Genomic DNA, 23004 nt, shown 5'->3' on the forward strand with positions numbered 1-23004 from the left:
TGCTAGCAAGCCTACCCAAACTTTGTCCTGGCAGGAAATAGTATATTTGAAATTAAATGTGCAGAAAGGCAAGAAACCCATGGGGACTTAACTCCCAACTACACAAATGCAGTTGCATCAATAAGGCTATTTTCATGAAAAGAAGATGCACAAAAGTTTGACCAGAGTTAGACTAATATTGTAAATGCAAACACTCAATCCTTTCTAAGCATTTCTTTGAATATGTAGTTAATCATTTGGAATAAAATTTTGCAATGCTTTGTTCTTTCTTGTGCTTTCTCACTTGATACCTTCATAAGCCATGCCTTTTTTCCCTCTTATTAAGTAGGTTTTACTCTTCCCGTCTATGTATTTATGCCAATAATTTAACCTTAGTGGCTTAATTATTTCTTACAATATTGAAGAAACTTACACTTTCCCAAGAGTGGCTTCCACATCAGCAATCTTCCTTTCTCTCTGCCTTTTCCTCTGACAATAGTTTCGCAAGTCTAACATCCTCCTCTGTAGCATAGCAAACCTACCTAAACTTTGCCCTGGCAGGAAATAGTATATTTGAAATTAAATGTGCAGAAAGGCAAGAAAACCACGGGGACTTAACTCCCAACTACACAAATGCAGTTGCATCAATAAGGCCATTTTCTATTTTTCAAATAGATACTCAGCTCTACAAGGCCGATTTCCTTTGTGAATAGTTAACACTTTTTTTTTGACAGCCTTATTTTTAAGAAACATGGTAGCCCTTCTCTTGTTCTTGAGATAACTCAAAATAATATAATTTGATCTTTTTATTTAGTTGGTTTCATTTCTACAGCTTCCCTGTCCTTTTAAAGTCAGAGCTACAAAATTCATTTGAGTTCCAGAGATAAATCAGACTTGTCCATTGCTATTATTAATAAGTCAAAGTAATTGAACATTTAACAAGAGTTTGCCCAAAGGCTGATTGAGATTATGTGCCAGACACCTTCTATATTATCAGTGTATAAACAGCAAATAACTTTTTAGTATATATTCACATCCTGTGCAATATTTGGGACACACTTACACTAAAAAACAATTTATTTGGAAATCAAATTCAACTAGATAACCTGTTTTTTTTTTTTTTTTTTTTTTTTTTTTTTTTTTTTGCCAAATCTCACAATTCAGGTCACCATTTATCTACCAAACAATATCAATAACTTGTTGGTACAATGTGGCCTCAAGTGGGTTTTGGCACAGAAGCACTCCCCTTAGAGCACAGGTGTGGTACTGGTTGCAAAGTTTTGATGTGACATCAACACTATACAAAAGTAAATGTAACTGCAAATTTGAAATTCACAAATGGATCTTTGAAGTCCAGCTCAAAAGAGTGGAGGAATCGGTTAAAATAAGTCACAGACTTGCCGGTTTGGGGTTTCCAGAAAAAAAAAGTAACTTGAACAGTTGAGAGCTTGGAGACCTTTCCAAAGAGCGTGAGAAGTTAACAAAAGGCTTCTTCACGAGTTAGAAGGAGAGAGCGCGAGAACCTGAGCGAGCCAATAAGCAGGGACTGGCTGGGCTCCCGACGGGTGTAGCCAATCAGGGCAGAGATGGGTGAGGCTAGGCTGAGGGAAGGGGCGGACTGCAGTAGAATTGGCTCCGAAGTGCGGGACTCAGCCAATCGGAACCGGGCGGGGTGGGGCTGGACTGCGGAAGGGGGCGGGTTCGGAGGAGTGAACTGTGCCGTTAGTGTGTCTTTCAGCCTCACCTGCAGCTGCACCTCCCTGCACCTGCATCTTTGCTTTCCTCCCTGCACAGCGACGCTGACTCGGAGTGTGTCGCTCGCTGCGCTCGTCATGGCCTACCCGGGATACGGAGGAGAGGTGAGTCCCAGCCTCTTGGCCGTGTCTCTCTCCCTCGCGGGATGTGGCGCCCCCGGGGGCGGTGCCAGCGTGCGGGTCCGCCCGCGGCTCCTGCTCCCTGCGTCAGTGCCTGGTACTCAGCAGCGCCGGTACTCGGGAGATGTTGGGAACCAGGGCCGGGGTGAGCGTTGACCCTGGGATGACTTGGAGATCAGGCGTTCTTGAGGTCCCTCGAGGAGCATCCTGGTGGATCCGAGGGAGCAATGTGTGTTTGGAAATTTATTTCCTGGAATGGAGGAACAAGCCGCCCTCTTTTTGTTCCAGTAATCTTTTGTGGTACATCAGTCCCCCCCCCGCCCCACACTCAGTGTTGCTAGAGATCCTCTTTCTGAATTTCTTAACCACTTCTTGTTCATTAAGTTCCTTATGAATAAATTAAGGTGTATGGTAAATGACTCCTAATCTTTACTGTTATTCGAAGAGCAATCTGTTTAGACTGTCTCCCTCGACCCCAGGCGGGGGCAAGTTGCTCTTTCTTATAACTTTTATCCTACATCACCTTTAGAAGTTGCAAGCTGTAATCCTAGTGTCCTGGTAGCTACCCCCTTATTTTCAAAAAGGAACCCAAACCTTTGGTATTGATGTCAGTGATCTCCAAAGTGCGGTGAGCGAGCTGTGTTAACAAAGTTAACATTAGTTTGATCCACTGCGGTGTGGGTAGAAGATAATATATTTTCTAATTTTATTATATATATATTTTTTACCTAAAAACAGAAATTGTGTTTTACTGATTTTAACAAAGGACTTGATTTGGGCTATGGTTGTGGTCTTCAAAAGAATTACTCCTACCCCTGGGAGTTCATGGTTTTTGTTGTTGTTTTAGGGTATGAATTTTCAGGTCCTCAACTTTCACACATATTCGTTCCTAAAATTGATTTGCTTGAAATTCAGACTTGCCTCAGTTCCTTCTGGCACCTTCCTCTTTGTAATGCCTACCCCTCCTCATTCCTTAAATTTAGTAAGGAAGTTTAAAGTGCCTAAGGAATGTAAAGCCCCCTTCAAAGGTTAGTTAAGATAGCATAAACCTGTAGGGCTTTAAAAATGTCCCTAGCTTATACTTATTTTCATTTGGTTGAAGCTATCTGTTAGAAGTGTGATATGTTTACCTTTGTTGGTATGCTCTGAATTCATATATATGAGATAAAATGGTGTGGCAAGAGTAATATATTTTCATTCAAATAATTTGCTGCTTCCTTATCCAACTTTTGTCAGAGTGCTTGAACTTGATGGAGAGTTCCACAACATAATAATAATAATAATAATAATAATAATAAAAAGTCTGTGTTTTGAGCATTTAAATTCCCTTTTCCATGTATTTGAAATAAACAGCTATTTTCAGCTGTTATGCTTGTTATTAATAGCCGGAAAGAGAAGCAATATAGATTAGAGGCACTGATTTAAAAAATGTAATTGAAATATTTTAAGATACATTGGATAAAAATTTGGGATAAAACTTACATAATTTCTTTAATAGGAGTATATTAATAAGAGAGTTGAGACTTTTATAAATCATGTTAAATAAAGGCAACCTCTACCTTATTAATGTTTCTTATATTCTTTTAACAAAATGTAAAATGTTAGCTGCTGGACCTAGTTGTTTTAATAGTATACTTTTATCTAATTAAGTGCATGATTCATCTCTGTAGGAGATGCATTTCCAATAGATATTTACTTTATTTTTCTAAGTATTGTTTATCAAAATTGTATTTTTTTTTACTAATTGTATACTAATAAAAATTATAACTCAATTGTAAAGGACAGTTTTTTTTCTTTTTCTTCATTGCTCATTTTGGTCACAGGAAATGAAACAAAATCTAAAACTTTGTAACATGTTTTTATTGTACATGTTGTATTATACAGGCTTCAGAGTTTACAATAATAAAAGCACAATTTAAGCACAAAAACTTACACAGATTAGATTTTCACACAAGAAATAGCAAAAAAATGAATTCAAAAAATAAAAGAAAACATAAAACTTATAAATTTTATGTAATAGCCTTTTTAGGTCTGTTTAAAAATGGAGGGAACAAGTACCAGACTATCATAGTGTATAGATGACACTGTGTGTGTGTGTGTGTGTGTATACTCTATTATAGTGTGTATTACTATATATGATACTGTGTATGTGTATTATGCTATTTTACACTATTATATATACACTATTATACATATATACACACTATTATATATATGCTTATATATACACTATTATGTAGTAATACATACTGTTTATATTTACACACTATTATATAGTAATATACACACTAAGCTGCTTATGAATAATATATTAAGCAATACATTAAGTATTATATAATAATACACACTGTCATAGTCTGTATATATACATATTATGTATTACATATAATACATACTATAGTATACACACTATAAAATACACAATATTATATATAGTAATACACACTATAATAGTGTGCATATATATACATATAAAAGTGTGTACTTTCCAAAGAGTGATGTAAAATTTTGTAAATGTCAAGATTTACAATGTGTTGGTCATCGTATTCTTTACAACTATTTAAACTTAAAAACTTTATATGTCAGTATCAAATATTGGAAAAGGGTATATAGTTTTTCAAAAACCTTTTAAGGAGAGGGAAGCAAAATGTTTAAAGAAACTGCTGTGGTTCTGATAATATCCTGAGGGATGAGATAGAGTTTTGTATGCTGGCCTCTCACTGGCTTATTTTCAGCTTATTGTGGCTTATTACAGTTTATATATGTGGGATTCTCTGAAGTTATAGATTATGTGATCTACTTTTAACTTAGTCTCTCACAAAATAGCAATAGTAAAGATTCAAAAGCATGCAAAACAATATGAAAGGCTTGTACATGAAAATATTGTTTAAGCCTTTCTTTAATCACATTACATATTAGTAATAATAATGATCAATTTTGACTATTTGAAACTATTAAGAGGACAACTTGAAATATGAATTTATGTAAACCATGTTTAGGGATGAACCTTGTTGGCCAGGGCCCCAGTTCTCCTCCATATGGGCCCTTTCACATGGCTCTTCCACTTCTTCATAGCATGGCGGTCAGGTTCTAAGAGAGAGAAACAAAAGTTGCCAGTCCCCTTAAAATCTTAAATCTGGAACCGCCATGATGCCTTTTGTACTGTATTCTACCAGATAATGCTGAAACAGGCCCAGCCCATATTGAAGTAGGTGGAGAAATTGTTTGTGCTTTTGGACAAGGGGAGTGGCAAAGAATTTGTAACCATCATTAATCTGACCACCAGCTTCTCAAATTATGGGATATGGGAAAGTTAATGTTGCAAATTGGGAGGGGAAAATAGATTAAAGGTTATTCCTAAGGACAGATTCTTCATATAATACTGCTTGCCTGACTTTGATTAAGAAACAAGTTGTGTTTGTCCTTCACAAATGAAGATGCTGCAGTTAAGGGTCCATAGCCAGTCTTGAGGCACCATCTCTGCATTAGCTTTTCACCAATGTGCTTGTACTTTGTTTGTCTTCTCTTTTCAAGCAAAGGTTTTTCAGTTTTTCTTCCTTTTGCAAAGCTTAAGGTAAGGAGGTTCATCAATAAACCTTAAATTTAAATTCTAGGATATAGGCTAGGACTTCATTGTCCTCCATGTCCTTGGAGGTCTTGAAACCAAAGCCCAGGTATGTGTTACTGCCACATGTTCTCAGAGTAAAAGCTGTTTTGGGAATTTTGCTAATTTTTTACCTGTGGGTTTAGATTTATCCCCAGATATTGGCCTGGAAATTTCCTCTTATCAGTACTCTTGAGAAGATGTTAAAATAATGCTTAATGAAACTGTTTGTTTTCAGTATTAGGGTGGTTTGAATTAGCATGCCATTATTAAAAGTAGGAAGGTGTTTTTTTTCTCTTGAGTTAGTGTTTGTAATTTTGGTACTTTTATAAGTTCCTTTTCATCTATATTTATCCCAATTTCAAATATATTGGTATAAAGATATTCATATTTGTTTATATATATCATATATACTTATGTACAGATGTATTAAATACATATTTCTTTCAAATTCTATTTGTGATTATATATCCTTTTTTTATTTCTGAAATTGGCCTGTTCTTTCCTGGTCAGTTTCTTTTCTTCTTTTCAAAGAGTTATTTTTGATTTTTAATATATTCTGTTTTAGTGTTTACTGTTTTTTTTCTTTCTCAGACCTCATTGCTTCATAATCTAGATTTTGACCACCTCTGCAAACACATTTCTTAGAGCTCCAACACTTCCTCCATTAACTCGCCCTCACTTCTCTTTCTGCAGCTGTTCAAACTACTTGTGAATAATCTTGATATCACTTCCTCCTAAAAATGCTAAGTAAAATGCCTTTTTAAGGTATTAAAAATGTATACCATTTCCCAAAGTGAAAAGAAATGAAGAGAGCCATAGCAGTAAATAAGTAAGTGTGTAGCTTCTGGGGTCAGATTGTCCATATATATTTGATTACACTTGAGCTCCAGGAGGTTGAGGCTGCAGTGATCTCTGATTGTGCCACTGTATTCTAGCCTGGGCAACAGAATGAGACCCTGTGTCCAAAAGAAACAAGCAGACAGGAATAATGCTTAGTATATAAAATGACTTAATAAATATTAGTTGCTTATTGTTATTGATATTCTTGTTATTCATTTTGAAGAGGATAATGGTTATACCTAGTCTGTGGTTGGAATTATCATTTTATTGATCTTTTCATTGTCATCTTGCTTTTTAAGAAAGTTTTCTGGTGGAAGTCGTGTATCAGCTCAGAGCACTTTCCCATTAGGTCACAATATCATTGTATTTACCCATGTATTCTTTTAAGTATGTGCCTTAAGGTGTACTTCTTAGTTTTGTTTTAGGTAAAATCTTGCATTTCTTTTTTTTTTTTTTTTTTTTTTTTTTTTTTTTTTCTGGGTTTAAATTAATTTTTTTTTTTTTTTTTTCTTTTTTTTTTTTTTTTTTTTTTTCTTCTTTTTGTTTACTTCAGGGATAAAAGTAAACATTTTTTTAAATTGTGCCTCATGTTCTTCTGTTGAATTAAGTTCTTAGAGGCTAGTAACTTTCTTTTTTCTTTTACACTTCTTTTAATATTGGGTAATATATGTTAATGAATTGAATTATGTCTTAATGTAGGACATCTAGCACTTTGTAGTTAAAGTTTTTGTGACAGATAGTTAAGATTAGAAGCTTTTGGTAACTGTGTTTACTTTTTGATGTCCTTCTGATGATTTCTTTTAATCCACTTTTATAGATAATAGGTAATATTTGTATTACTAACCTTCTCCCCTTCCACTCTTATAGTTTGGAAATTTTAGCATTCAGATACCAGGAGCAGGTCCAGACGTGATCCTTGGTGGATTCTCTGGGTACCCAGCATATTCAGACCCTTATTCCTCAGCTGATGACCCCATGTATGCTTACTTCAGTGCTGTTGCTGGACAGGTGAGATGCTAAATTTATTGCATGTTTTTAAAAATTATTATTTAAGAGAAATGCCAGCTGTTTTACTTAGGATATCATTTAAAATGATATTAATTTTATATTTTAAATTTATCTAGACTAATTTTCTTCCTGAGATCAGAGATAAGCATAGTCATAATTATTTCATTTTAAAAGTCTATAGATGTGATGCTTGACATACTGTTCATTTGACTAAAAGAGAAAACATTTTTTTTCATAGTGGGGAAATGCGATTCTTTCTTACCTAGTATGCTTGCCTTACTGAAATTCTTCTACAAGGGGCTCCTCTTACCAGTCACTAGCACTCCACCAAAACGCATATATTAATATCCTCTTATGAGTTACCATTTTTATATCACTTAAATGTTTTTATTTCTTTCAGTCTGTTTGACATTTAGAAGCACCATACTCTCCCTGAGCAATTGATAACACAAAGCTAAGTAGGTTTAGCCTGTCCATTCTTTTATAGCATGCAAAAATGAGTATTGGAAATTTGAGGAAGGTAGAAAGTACTTAGAACAGTTATAAGGAACAATATTTCTATCTTGGGCCTCACTCCTATTTAAAAAAAAATCTCAGTTAAAACCTAGGTATGTCAAACAATATGATTGAAAATCACGTCAGAATGTTATACATTTATTCAAGTTGGTAATTACATTTTTCACAGATGAAGTTATGTCATTTACAGTAATCTTGTTTGTGTATGGGTGGTAGATTTTCCAGATTACCAAAAAAATCATGTTGGGATTTATTTTTATCTATTAAAAATTAAAGTAAATAGTTTATTATGTTTGTTGTGGTATGCTATTAGGATACTATTAGTTTCCAGTAAATGTGAGAGATTATTTAAAAGGCTGACTTTCTGATGCCCAATAGTCAATAGGGAAGGGTGAGCCTGCCAATTCAAGTACTTTAGTTCTGTGGGTGAATTGTAACTGACGATATGTGAATACTGTGGTCAGGTGAAGCTTTTCTTTTACTCCTCCATAACTGTGACACTATGCCACAATTTATTTTTTTAAGTAATTTTATACGTATTTTTCATGTGAAATTTCAAGGAAAATTAAGCAAATATGATATGTATTATAACCCTTTGTATAACTTATTAGTTGTATTTGACAGAAGTGTTGAGTAAATATTCACAATTGGAAGGAATGCCAATTCAATTCACAATTGGAAGCAATTAAAAGATTCCAATTTCTTCCAAATTAATTAATAAATAATGTAATATTATTTGAGTCAAATTCCTAAAGGTTTCTTCTTTTTTTTTGGCACTTTCTGCAATGAATCTATAGTCTGTCTTGTACGCTATGTTATTGAGAATAAATATTAAATTATAGTATATCATAATATAAATGTATTATAAAAATTAGTAATTGCGATAGTGTGGTCCTAATGTAAAAACAAACATGCTGAAGAGCCTAGAAACTTAACTGTGAATTCAATATATGGTGAAGGTAGCATTTCATATCAATGGGGAAAGAATGATTTCTGAATTAACTATCCTGAAATAATTAACAATTTACCTAAAAGTAAATGTGTATCCCCATCCCATACCGTGTAGTAGCATTAATTCCAGATATATCAAAGGATTGAAAAGAAGGTATATTGGTGTTTATCTCCTATTGTTGAAATAAATGACCTTTTCGGTTTTTTGCTGCTTTACTGTGTACTGCAGTGCCTGCTATATTTGTGTTTTTGTTTATTTGTGTTTCCGTATACAAAACTTCTTAGAAGAGTGATTAACTAAGATAGTTGTATGTGTTAGTGAAACATTTGGAAGCATTGTCTTTTTAAGATGTGCTTTTTTTTTCTTGGTATGTTTCCTTTACTTGTTTAACAATTTTGGTAGGAAATTGAAAGCTTTTCTGGGTTTATGGAATACAATGGATTGGTGTATGGAGACTGTGGGCCAGAGAGGAAGTGGAAAAAGAGATCTACATGAAAATCATCTTGAGGTAGTTGGGGCAATGTATCAGAGAGGAGATTGGTAAACTGTGGATGATTCCGGGACAGGCTTTATGGTGAAACAGATTAGGAAAAGGTAAAGAAACTGGCAGAATGAGTTTCCAACACTAGACTAATGGGCAGAGACAGAATTTCACTCTTGAGTCTTAGCTGCAGACCATATCTCTTTTCTTTTATAATGGTCAAGAAGGATTTATTGACATAGGTAGAATTTTATAGAACATTAATAACATTTTATTCATTCCCTTGAGTGTTCACTAGGTCTAATATGCTATTTTAGGAATAGACAATATGCACAGAATTAATATATATGGCAGACATTCTTTTTTGGCTATCCCAGATTTGTTTACAACCTCCTTTTACTTTTTTTTTTTTCTGTATTAGAGGCTGGGGAACTATACTACTCACCATCCCAGAAAGCTTTGTAGCTACTAAAGGCAGCCATGTGTCATAGGACTGACTATTGACAAGCGGGTGCAGTATCTTTGGAAAATCTTTCTATCTCAAATGAAAAAAAGCCTTACTGGGAGCAAGCCTTGGCTGTTTTTGCTCCTTCATTATGGAGGTACATCTGCCATCTTGTGACCCTGAGACACAGGCTTGAGATAAAGACCTATACATAGGGAATGTGGAAAAATGTAGAGATTGTTGACATGTCTAAGTTGGCATACAGCCCTGTTCTGCCTAGCCTGAGATTTGTTGTATGAAACAATATACCCCTATTGGCTAAACATCTTCAGTAATATTTTCTGCTGTTTGCAGCTAAATGGGACCCTAACTGTTATATTCTTTATATCATTGTCATTTTAAAAGATTATACTGGGAATAAGTACTATTATACTGGGAAAAATCTATTATCTCTGTTTGACTATATAATACATTCATATAAAATCACAGAGTTTATGAACTGGGCATATATTTGGAGACTTTTTGACTTTTTCTGAACTATTTCATCATTTTAATTGTCAGCAATAAGTTTGTTATGTTTGAACTATTTGATACTTTCCTTAAATTTTCCAGTCTTGTGCTTTTGAATAAATAAACTCCATGAAGACAGGGTTCTGGTCATATTTTCCCTTACTTGACAGATAGGTACTAGTAATTTAGAGACATTTGATAAATATTTTGAATGGATGCACTAACTATCCCATTTTCAATTTTTAGTCTGAATATTGAGACTGTATTCTTTCATATGTTGAGTTCTATCTAGCCTTGAGGGATTAGGTGTAATATCTAACTTACGTATACTGCTCCCAGAACCCAGCTACTGAACTCATATCTATAGCCGTATCCTTTTTGGACGGGCCTCATATAATTAATTATGCTCTATGAAAAACATCTGATTAAAGGTTTCTGCAATGTTCTTATTTATAGGATGAAGTATTCCAAACAGTAAGAGTTCAATCATCAGTTAATTTGGGGAAATTCCGGTTTTGTGTTTATACCTACATAAACGGGCATTACAATAATACCAACAACTTTAACTTTTGTATGCACACTGCTTCTGCTTTTCTACTCGGCAGCCGTGATGTGGGCATGACACATGTACCTTTATATTATAGATAAGTAAGTGAAGACTCAAATTGAGAAACTGAACAAATAGGACTTGAAGTTGGATATTATTTTAAAATCTTGCTGCCTAACCAAGGGCAATTGATTTTTATTGATTCTCTACCTGATGCTCTTGTAATTTACTTAGGAAATTCAGCTTTCTATCACTAATGCTACCTAATTCAGTTAAAGGTTTATGTAGTTAACCTGATCATCAGCTTCTACTATAGGAGAAGAAATTCAAAAGTATCACTTGGATTTTATACATGTAGTTTAGGAAGATGTTGCTTATTTGTGAGTTAGTCATTAAGATAACATGTTTTCATAACATCTATGAAGTATATACTAGCAGAGTGCTTTTTGATGGCAATGAATAACTTCCAGCAAAACTGTTCTGGTTGTTTTCCAACTCCAAAAATTCTGAAAAGAGTTCCATTCATTGTACGAATTTTTATATGTAATTCACATTTGAGTGAGAAATTCCAATCTTTTTAACCTTCTGAAATAGTAAATGAACATGGTCACAGTAAGAAATGCCAGCAGTTTAGCGACGAACCAGTGGTAGTTGTCTTCATTCTACCAAACAACTAACCTTCTTTATACTAGATACTCTGCGAGAGCCTCGAATACAAAGATGAAGGAGACTCAGACACTGACTCAGAAGATCTTTATGCAGTCAGGGAGATACAGACACATAGAAAATGATAACAATATAGGGACAGATGTGCTAAAGGTGAACAGGTGAAGATGATTACAACACCAAGAGTTTTTACTTGGCCTCTTTGCCGAGACTAGCACTGCCCAAAGTAAATATAACACAAACCACAAATGTAAAGCACATGTATAATGTCTCACGACATATTTCAAAAAAGTAAAAAGAAATAGATGAAATTAATTTTAATATTTTATTTAACCCATCGTATAAAAATCCTAACATTTCAACATTTAATCAACATAAAAATTATCAATTACATTTTACGTTTTTGTTACTAAATATATGAAATCTGGTGGGTATGCACAGAACACTGTAATTCAGACTAGCCACATTTCAAATGCTCAGTGGAACATAGGGCCAATGCCACTGTATAGAATAGCAGGAGTGTAGAACACTTTTCTCTCAGGTGTCTGCATAGCTTGCTCCTGCACTGACAAAAAGGCCTTCAAACATCTTTTAATTAGAGGAAAAATTTTCTAAATTGTCCCCCAATCTAAAAATATGCCTAATTCTTTAAAGGTAATTTTGTAACTACAGAATTTCAAATATAGTAAGCAAGATTTCCAGAAAAAGATAAAGAAAGGAACACTTAGATACTCTTGACTAGGGAATACCATACATATGGTCCATTCAGAAGAATGCTGCTTAGTATTTTGTAATTCCTGTTAGAACAACTGCATTTTTAAAAGGGATTCTTTTGCCAAAGATCCATTAGAATATGAGTGTTTATAATATTTCTTAGAAGTAGTTTATAAAAGTTTTTGTTGTTGTTGTTTCTTGGATCTCTTATGAAGAGCATGTTTTAAATTTGCCTCCTTGATCCTTCATTATGGCAGATGTTTTGCATTTTTACCAATGTATATAATGGTTCCAAAGGAATTACTTATTTTAGTCAAAAACAGGATGAGATACTGAATCATAATGAGAACACTCAACCTATTTCATTTCCATTGTGATTTCTTGTTTGCATTTTAAAAATTTATTTTCTGTAATAAGTTCAGGCAAGACATGTTTGGACAGTAATCAGAAGAATAACAGCAAAATACAGAGGAACTCTAGAATTTTGCTAGGGGTAGTGGTGGGAGAAAAATATATTTTCCCTTTCCAGTTAAAGCTTCAGTGTTATTTATAAATAATCTCCTTCCAAAGCAGCATGAGTGGGGATGTTTTTGAGACTTCGCTGAACACATTTTAGGCATTTTTCTAACTGTTTTAAATAGAAGTACGATGACTCTTATAAGATTATCTTGAACCATTATAGGACCGGGTAATTGTGCTATTTTTCAGAAGTATAAGAAATTATTTATGTTGTATGATATTTCGTAATATGCCTCTGTTGCCAGTAATTGTCTCTAGAATTTTGTAGTTAATTATAGAGTAATGTTTCAAAGAATGCATATGTCTTGATTGGCCTAGAACAGTCAATTAATGTTTTAATATGCTTTTATACAACTGCACATTAAATTAGGTCATAATTATTTTTAAACAGGATGGTGAAGTGGATGCTGAAGAACTTCAGAGATGTTTGACACAGTCTGGAATTAGTGGAACTTATTCTCGTGAGATCTTTTTTCCACTCTTGTTGAAATTGTAATAGGAAATTTATTTTCTTTTTTGTCTTTGTAATTAAAATGTTTAAAAATTTATCACAATTATACATGAACATAAAGAATCAAATAACTGTAAAACTTGTTATAAAAATAACTATTCATTGTGCATTCCTGTCTCCTCAACACGAATTGCTCATAGAGGAGACTTCTTTTAACTTAAAAAACAAAAACAAAAACAAGAAACTGATTCTTTTGAAATTTGCTTCTACATTTCAAGATAACATTTATTTTTTCATGATTGAGGTTCAGTTTTTATGATTATCAGTTGATATCCTGCTATGGAAGATGAGGATTCACTTTATTTCCACCGTAAACTCCCCCATCTCTGCACCCCACACTGGAATCCTTCCCATTTTCCTGTCCTTCCAGTGTCATTATATATATAATAATTTTGGTTAGGTACATTAGTCTTTACCTTATTTATACTATCTGAATGCTGCTTATAGCTGTGTCTTATGATAATGTATAATTACTTTTCTTTTTTATATAATGTTTTGCTTTTCTTGAAATCAGTAGTTGTTGGGCATTCTTTTTCATCATCCAGAACTCTGGGACATTCTGTCTTTTATGCATAGCTGTCATGCTGGGATTCTTTCACCATCATTTTGGAGCTGATTTCCCCATTTCTTTTGAGCTGAATGTCCTTTTTACTCCATCTCTTCTTGTCCTCTTTTTAAAAATTCATTGTTTTAGTGCAATACATAGTTAAGTAGCTTCTTAATAAAAGAATACATGGGAGGTAAAGTTTTGAGAGCTTATGTGTCTAAAAATGCTTTCATTCTACCTTCAGAATTGATTGGGCAGGTATGGAATTCTAAGTTACAAATGATTCCCATGCAGAATTTTAAAGGCATTGCTCCATTGTTTCTAGTGTCCCTTGTTGCTTTATCTTTCTCTTTCCTGCCTGGATGTGATGTGATTTGTTATTCCTCTTTGGAAACTTGTGAGATCTTTGTCTTTAGTATTCTGCAACTTGACAGTGAAGTGCCTAGTTGTGTTGTGTGGGGAACTCAGAGGGTATTTTCAGCCCGGAAACTCCTTTGCTTTAGTTATAGGACAGTTTCTTCAATGATGTTTTCTGTTTCTGGAATGCTTTTTGTTTTGACTGGGACTTCTACTTTTCTCATCTTTTCCCTCCTTTTTTATTTCTGAACTTTTTGGGAAATTTCCTCAACTTTATTTCCTAAACCTTCTATTGAGTCTTTCCTTTCTGCTTTTCATTAGAATCCAAGAGCTTCTGTTTTATTTTCATGAATGTGATGTTATCTTTTATCTCTCTGAGGTTATTAATATATTTTTAAAGTTATTTCTTTCTATATAACCTTCGTTTTTTTCCAAATTGTTTTTCCCCTCACTTTGTTTGTTTTGGTTGTTTTTCATGTTGGATGCTTTTCTCAGTTATCTGATAATACTGCCTTGCTCATATTTTAACTAAAATACTGATTAGAACCAGAGATCATGGTTGGGTGTTGATTGTGGGCTTCAGTGTGTGGTGGTTTGGCTGGGCAGTTTTGTCTGGGAACTCTGGGTGTCAGTATGTTTAGGGATTCCCTTTTGGGCTGGGTTTTCCGTTGGCCTTTTACCTGGAAAGGAGAGGTGGACTCAGAAGGGTTCTCAAGCCTTTTGTAAATTGTCCTTTAATTGCTTTGTTTTTAGAAGATAGCCTTGTCTCAGCTCTGGTAACATTTAATTCAGAGACTTCTCCAGAGGATAACATTCCAGACTTCTGCTGGATTGGAAGTAGGTGTAGCATCCATCCAACTGAACTGAGGCAGGGAGGGGATGGATATGAGGCTTTGAATGCTCCTTAGGTAGACATTCAGCCAATTCTTCTGTTTTTATCTCTGCTTTCACACCCACCTTCAGAAGTACTGCCAATTCTTAGGCATTTGGGGTCTTCTCCAAGGGTTGCTTCTCAGCTTTTCTCCTTACAAGTTCAGGAATCCACGTTTTCAGATCTAGGCTGGTTAACTCACATCCATCAACTCTTCAATTTGCAAAATATTATTCCTTTGTTTCCTGACTAATTCTCTTTTTCTCTTAAGTTTTATGCCTTAAAAAATATCAGTTTATTGTCCATTCTATTGGGCTGCAGGGAAGAAGTGAAAAATCTGTCATCTTTCCTGAAAAGTCTCTCTCCTCACTGTTTGTCCAAAATATTTCTTCTTATACATACACATTCCTATTCTGAGAGTGAAGTTCTGCATATTTGCTGATTCAGTTTTAGCCATCTATTACCATTAATACAGATTCTCTCACTTTATGAATGTGTGCCAAGTTAATTTTAAAGGAAAATAGATATTTACTTGCCCAAAAGAGGAAATACTATTCCAGAAATTTCTCACATAATCTCCTCAGTCTGATAGTTTTATAGACTTAGCTTTGTAAGTTTGGGAAATTACCTTTCTGGGTCCCAGTTTCTTCCTTTTCAAAACTGGAACTTTTATATGTTCAGCATGTTTATGTGAAGTCATGTAACACATACCACCTTACTCATACTAAGAACACATTGAATACCTTTTGAGTTGTCAATTTGAAAATAGTACAACCAACAATTCTAACATTGATAGCATATTAAACATTTAAAGAAAATCAGCGATTTTAACTTTGGAGTGTTTTATAATTTTTTTTTAGTGGGTCTAAAATTAAGCTGAAATAATTTTCTTTTTCTATAAAATGTTAAAATGCTATGAATAAAATAAAATAATAATTTTGAAAATTTTTATTTATTCATTCATTCACATTAACAAGCTGCTAGTAAACACTTGGTAAGTTTAAACTGTAATAACATGACATTTTCTTTATCAGGACTAGGAAATTAGTCTTGGGACAAGTCAGCATACTAGTTGAATGTAATTGTGAAAAGGATTGGAAAAACTGAATTTTATCTATCGGTCATCAGTTATAGTTCTGTAAATATGAAAGTGTTAATATTTCAAATCACTCGGGTTTTAAGATAGCTTGTATTGATTTCTTCTTCCTTTTTTCTCTTCCCAACCTTGGAGAAGATCCAGTTGCTGCTATTCAGCTGCTTATTTTTTCTTATTTTGTCTATTACAATAAACTACCAAAGGACTTACCTGTTTCTAGCATCATCTCACGTTATAGTTTATTCATTGTAAACTGAAGTTTCTAAAATGGAAATTTTAGAATTTCCCTTCTGCTTTTGAAAACACTTCAGTGGCTTTTATTGGCCCAAACTTTTTGCAGTGGTATTCAAAAGTTTGATGATTTGGCCCTCATTTGCCTTTCTGATGTCATCTTATGCCACTCTCTCCCATGTACTGTGACTCAAGTTTTGTGATCTCAGTACATGCCAACTTCTACTTAAGCTCCATTTGTTATTTGTGTTGTGACGACTGGAAGCCTTCCTTTTCCCCAGGCCTGGGTAAAGCCAAGTGCTTTACATTCCTAGAATGTCTCTGTCACAGTAATTTTCAGTTAGTTTATAATTGTTCATTTAATTATCTTAGTCCCTTCACTAGATATGAGTACTTTGGAGGCAGTATTTTTTTTTTTAAACAAAGGGTGCTTAACATTCAATAAAAGCTTGCTGATTGTGGTGATTTTATATATTTTGGCAGTTTTTAAATGTTTTATTTTGGAACTAGAGATTGTCATAATTGTACATAGATAAAGTTGGGCATACTCTAATTTAAATATTGAATATGTTTTACAGCCTTCAGTTTGGAAACCTGTAGAATTATGATTGCCATGTTGGATGTATCCTTGAATAGAAATAGAAAATAGAAAATAGTAGAATAAAGAGTATTTGCTTCCTGAATATTAAGCCAGTTGTTAGATTTCAGTGCCCATAGTAAAATAGTGAACTTAAAAATACTTTGTAGGATCCTGATTAAATTCCGGGCTTTTTAGTTTGAATGCAGAAATCTATTCATATGATGAGTTTGGCTGACTCTACAGAAGCATACTTAGGTTTTAGTCAATGATTTAGAGTCAGAAAAACTTTATTAGCTATCAAAATTTATTTTTGTTAATAAAACCATCAGAGAGATTACACAGGAAAAATGGGATTCAATGAATTCAAAGAGCTATGGGCAGCTCTTAATGCCTGGAAGCAAAACTTCATGACTGTTGATCAAGACCGAAGTGGCACAATAGAACATCATGAGTTGAGAGAAGCCATTGCTCTCATGGGTAAGAACATTAACATTCTTTACAATGTATAAAGCTCTTCTTTGTTCTTTCATTAGGTGAATCTTAATTGCTTCAATTTGCTAATAAAGTGATATATTTTTCACCAGCAAGTTCTTTTGTTTGTTTCCAAGGTTGTAGGTAAATTCTGATCAAAGACTTCAACACAACCATTTTAATTATGATTTTTTTTCAAAAGATAATCTTCCATACATGCATACATTCTGAATTTCTTCTGTTGAGTATGTTTAAATTTATTTCTTTGTTAGTACTCACCACTTACATTGTATTCTTTTATAACTTGGCAGGTTCTCTAATTGGGAGCCAAAGCCTGCCTCTGTCAGTCACAAATCTGTACCAAATAGCTTTTCAGCAGTAAAAACCATGATTTCGTTTGTCTTTTTTTTTTTTTTTCTTTCAGATATAGTACAGAACGCATAGTAGGTACCAAAATACATCAAGGTGGAAATACTGCATTTTAGAGTAATTTAAAAGTATATAACTTTATTTTTATCATACCTCTTTTAAGCTAATATTCTTAGTGTACTTTCAAAATGGATAACATACAGTGGTGTTTAATTTGCTTAAAGTCAATGCAGTTCTAAGTAGCTTTCTGAATTGTTTTCATGTTTGTGATTTTATTATTATTATTTTTTGAGATGGAGTCTCGCTCTGTTGCCCAGGCTGGAGTGCAATGGCACGATCTCGGCTCATGGCAACCTTTGCCTCCCGGGTTCAAGCGATTCTCCTGCCTAAGTCTCCTGAATAGCTGGGATTACAGGCGTGTGCCACTATACCTGGCTAATTTTTGTATTTTTAGTAGAGACAGGGTTTCACTATGTTGGTCAGGGTGGTTTTGACCTCCTGACCTCCTGATCCACCCACCTTGGCCTCCCAAAGTGCTGGGATTACAGGCTTGAGCCACCACACCCAGTCCCTTGTGATTTTATTTATACTCTTTTCTAAACAAAATATATTTGTATGAAAATTAATTTTTTAGAAGTTAAAATCTGAACCCAATGGAAGTAGACTTATCTCAAATTACAATTTAAAGAAGTCAAACTAGTGATTTGTTTGGTTTTGTTTTATAAATAGACATTTTAATTTAGTCCCCTAGGGACAATCCAGTCCATATAAACATGTGTAGTTCAATTATAGATCCTTAATACCTAATGGATTAAACCTGGTCCTTGATTCAGCTAATGTTGGGAGATTAATATAATCTTTAGCAGAAAGGTAAACCTCCAGAGTTCAGTTAGGCAGCTAGATGTAAAAAGGGTATTCTGGATAATTCAAATTTAAGATCTTCATATATATTTAAAAATTCTCAGATTATTTTGGTGAGAATTCTATGGGAAAATCTAGGAATTTTATCAGTACCACATTTGGATCATAACTCTCTAATATGAAGTTCAAACTATATTTGCATATAATTACATTAGTTTGCATGTTTTAATGCGTCTTTCATTTATACCTTTACTTTCTTTTACTTTTAGCAGGTTTCCTGCATTACATTCTATTGTATTTAGCTACATGCATAATTTTCTCCTATTGCATTTATTTTGGTTGTTTTCACTTTTGAATGGGTTAGTGTCATTTGTTCAAGTCTACAAATCCAGTAATGTATGGGCAATTATAGTGGGCTACCATTCTTCTTAGTAAAGCGTACACATCTCACTAAAAGCCTAGGGCCATCTATAAGGGTACAGCAAGTAGAATATATTAATTCATGTTTTTATTCATTTTTTCTCATTCATTTTAAATTTTAGATTTTATGTGTACTTTAAAATGGGAGTAATCAAACAGTAATACATATATAGAATTTAAAACTAGTTTAAAACATATACTTGGAGTGAATGATCAAAAAATTCTCATTGATATAAGTATAAAATAAACAATTTTGGATATCATAGGACTACTAGAACAAAGAACCAATGAAATCAGTGAAGTAGTGAGAAAGCTGTTATTCTTATTACAGTGTGTGAAGAAACATTAAGATTTCTAGGGCAAAAAGGAATAATGTTTTTCTGTTTTTATTCCCCTTTAGAGCAATAAAGTTGGTCCTCAAGTTTCCCTCAGTTATAAAAGATACTTTCAAGTAATATGTTCAGTGGGAAATATGATTTGAATAGCAAAGATCATTAGTAATCTTTGCATTAATATTTTTTAAGAAATATAAAAAGTTACATAATTGAAATATTGAAGCATTAAAATCTGTGAAATTAGACATTATTTCAAAATAAAAATATATGACAAATTCATAAGAAGAGAATTATTTTCTTTTCTTTAGCTTTGACTTTATTACAAAGTTAGAATTGTAATATTTATATACTGATTAACAGTGAAGCCTTTGATCAATTTCAATATTAATGTATTTTGTCTCTAATTATATTTTTATGGAATGAATTTTGAAAGTTAATTTATTTTATGACTTCATTAATGAGAAAGCAATCTTGCAGTGTTCTTATGTTATTTACATTTAGAAGTTTTAATTTATCTCTTTTTAGGTTATAGGCTGAGTCCTCAAACATTAACTACTATTGTTCAACGTTATAGCAAGAATGGCAGAATTTTCTTTGATGATTATGTTGCTTGCTGTGTGAAGCTTCGAGCATTGACAGGTATTGACTATTTAAAACAAGGTACAGTATTATGTAGCTATTTTTCTTGAATAATGTGTCTCATTTCTTCCAGCAAATTTATAATAATGTATGCTTTCTCCCTTTATTTGCTGTTCAATCTAATTAGTTTTAAGGCTTTAAAAATTAAGGTATAGAAATGATAAAAATTGTTATATGTTATTTTTTGGAAGGTTTTCTTCATATCTGTGTTGCCTGGGCTTTTCAGTCACTTAAGATTTAGTTGAATATGAAATTATTCTTTTTTTGTAACGGGGGGGACAAAATATGTGAAACTATATATCTTAAATTACAATAAAAAAGTAATTTCTGTGTTTAAAGATTTCTTTAGGAAAAGAGACCACTTGCGACAAGGGTTTGTGAATTTCGTATATGATGATGTGAGTATCCTGCTTTTGATATTTATACTGTGTTGTAGATACATTCTTTGTAAAAAAAATTAGGTGATACCAAGTACCAATACTGCAAATAATATATTTTGTATACCATGTACTTTTTCTATATTTTTCAAGTTGACACAAATATAAGATTAATATTAGTATAGGTGCCAAACAATTTGACTTCATGTTAAATTGTAAATATTCTTTTCAGTTTTTATGACAGGTTTTTGGAGTTAAAAAAATGATCTTTCAAATCACTTTTAAGGGCCCAAACCACCATTATTTTTTCAAAAAGTAGTTTACTTTGGTGATATATTTTCTCAGGGAGGGAAAAATTTTAATCCAGGACAGATTATGAAGCTGTTCATTTCTCATTTCAAATGGTTACTATTATCCTGATAATCAGGGTTTTTTAAAATTCAAGCTATGAGACAGTTATATTTCACCTGTGCTTTAATGTTTCAGGGTTTTTGTTTTGTTTTTCTTATATTTACTGATAGAAGTTACAGGGTCAACATTACTATTATTTATTGTCTTGAATTATAAGCCTTGGAAACAAATTTTCCCTCTTAAGAAAATGCTCTTATGGAATATAATTAGTCAAACACAATTAAAAACCATTTTATTCTTAATAGATAATTATTTTACTTATGTATTAGTTTTTGCAGGGCACTATGGCAATTTGAATGTCTAGAATTCTAAACCTGAAGAGACATTGTGAATTCTTTTGCTTGGAGGAAGTGGACTGGACTACTTCAAAAATTTTAAGGCTTTTTCCATGTTCTTCCTACCTGTTGAATCTCTTCCCTTTCTATGCGTTTTTATTTTAGCAGGTAGTTCAAAGCAATAAAAGATTTTTTTTTTAATTTGGAATATTGCTGCTTTTGGAAAGTTACCATTTTACAGATATGTGCATATTGTCATAAAATATTTGTATATGATTGATTTAAATAATGCTTAGCCTTAATTTTTAATCATGTAAACTTAGAGGAATGTACTTAAAAGATAGATTGTATAAGAAGTCAAATGATAAAAGCCTAGAAAAAACTAATTTATACTTACCTGAAGGTTACAAATTAGACTTTTAAATTTTGTTTGCAGTTGGTGGTGTTTGAGGGTCAGCTAGAAATGAAAGCCTGGATTTTGTGCTATGTTTGTAATATAGTTTGTTCCTTGATCAAATAATCTGAAAGGAAACAGAGCTCTTTGTCTGCGAAGAAGAAAATTATCTTGCCAGTCAAATCTGTGATGAAATAAGACTACAAAAGGCATTATTTTTCCTTTATTTTTTGTAATATATTTTTCTTCAGTATGTTATATTGTCTTCTCTAAGCAAAAAGTTCTTAATAAACATAGTATTTCTCTCTACACCCTGTTTCATTAGTGAAGACATAGTTCACCTAAAATGGCATCCTCCTCTAAATCTAGACTTTTTGGAAATGGCACATATGATTGATGAAATCAACATTCAAATTTGTCCTAACTAAATTAACCACTCTAATTGTTCAGAAATTATACATTTGACTTATTTGACATTAGTGGTGGCTTTGCCATTAAAAATACCAGTAAATATTTTGAGTGCATCTAGGTAATCTGGGGTTTTGAGCATAGTAGACACCACAGCAATTTTTCTGAGTGATATTAAAACTGTCAAAAATGCAAAGTAGAATCACCAGATCTTTAGTGCTTAATATCCCTAGTATAAGATGTTACGATTAATGTGATTTATTTCTTGCCAAACACCTTGTGTCTTGGTGAAGATTTAATAAACTACATATTTTTCTTATGCTTTAAATGAGTATCTTCCAGCTAACAGTGAGTGACATAATTTTATGACTGTTGACCAAATTAATTTATATATTTTATAAAATCCCATTTTCTTAATGGATGGAGGATAGACGACAATATCTTGAACAAAACCTTCCATAAACTTACAGAATTTTAAATCAGCTTTCACTTTAAAAAAATCCTGGAAAGGAAGTGATACATAGTCACTTGACACTAATAATTTTATATAATTTGCTGTCAAATTCACTTGGTTAGTTTTATAAAAATGTGTGAGTTAGTAATCCATGTAATTTTGTTCTCTGGCTTTTTTTTTTCATTAAGATATATTTGATCATGTGAGAGGACATAAACTGAGTTAATTTTTTAAAAAAACAGAATTATAAGTGTTATAGGAAAAAGCAGATGTAAAAACACCATGTGTTGTTCACATTGAATGGTGATAATGTGGCTCAGCAACATGTAATCTTAACATCCAGGTTATATGATGGTCTTTTCTGAACTATCCTGAGGTTAATTATGATTATCTCTCTTACTTGGAGGCTCACAGTTGAGGTAAAACTTTTAAAATGACAAACGGTATTATTCATGCAAATTTCTGCCAAATGACACTCTGTATTAGACCTCTTTAACACAATTCTCATCTAAAAATGTTCCTATGACTTTTGGTCATAGGAGGTCTATGAAGGAGCTTCCATGGTCAAACATATTTAGAAACTCTCACCTTATAAACTTGATAATGTATATTAGTGTCTGAAAACCCAAGGTTAATAAAATCAGTCATGTTTAATTTTATTTGACCCAGTTTTTTTTCCAAATTTTTTGACCACAGAACCCCTTTCTGTAGCAAAACTAACATTCTGTGCTGATCCAAT

At 32.9% G+C, this 23004-nt stretch overlaps 1 protein-coding gene across 3 annotated transcripts; it reads left to right on the top strand.

Moving 5' to 3' along the window:
- Positions 1 to 1652: 1652 nt before the first annotated feature.
- GCA (grancalcin) lies at positions 1653 to 22939 on the top strand. 3 transcript variants are annotated; one of them, XM_017548017.2, is made up of 8 exons: positions 1653 to 1838; positions 7168 to 7308; positions 13050 to 13119; positions 16850 to 16893; positions 17181 to 17328; positions 19833 to 19946; positions 20286 to 20344; positions 21004 to 22939. In XM_017548017.2, the coding sequence occupies exons 1-8, from the start codon at positions 1812 to 1814 to the stop codon at positions 21028 to 21030; spliced, it is 630 nt and encodes a 209-aa protein (XP_017403506.1). In that variant the 5' UTR covers positions 1653 to 1811; the 3' UTR covers positions 21031 to 22939. The 3 variants fall into 3 exon arrangements, with proteins under 3 accessions (XP_017403506.1, XP_037601583.1, XP_017403515.1); XM_037745655.1 differs by having other exon boundaries at positions 21013 to 22939; XM_017548026.2 differs by having other exon boundaries at positions 13050 to 13098.
- Positions 22940 to 23004: the final 65 nt, after the last annotated feature.

Source organism: Cebus imitator, unplaced genomic scaffold, assembly GCF_001604975.1.
Source record: "Cebus imitator isolate Cc_AM_T3 unplaced genomic scaffold, Cebus_imitator-1.0 Scaffold10, whole genome shotgun sequence".
Taxonomy (NCBI): Eukaryota; Metazoa; Chordata; class Mammalia; order Primates; family Cebidae; genus Cebus; species Cebus imitator.

Bases quoted from the DNA above. Each gene is read 5' to 3' on its own strand.
- GCA (XM_017548017.2), top strand. From the start codon at position 1,812: ATGGCCTACCCGGGATACGGAGGAGAG. The intron at 1,839-7,167 runs GTGAGTCCCAGC...CCACTCTTATAG, and splicing joins ACCCGGGATACGGAGGAGAG to TTTGGAAATTTTAGCATTCA. The intron at 7,309-13,049 runs GTGAGATGCTAA...ATTTTTAAACAG, and splicing joins TCAGTGCTGTTGCTGGACAG to GATGGTGAAGTGGATGCTGA.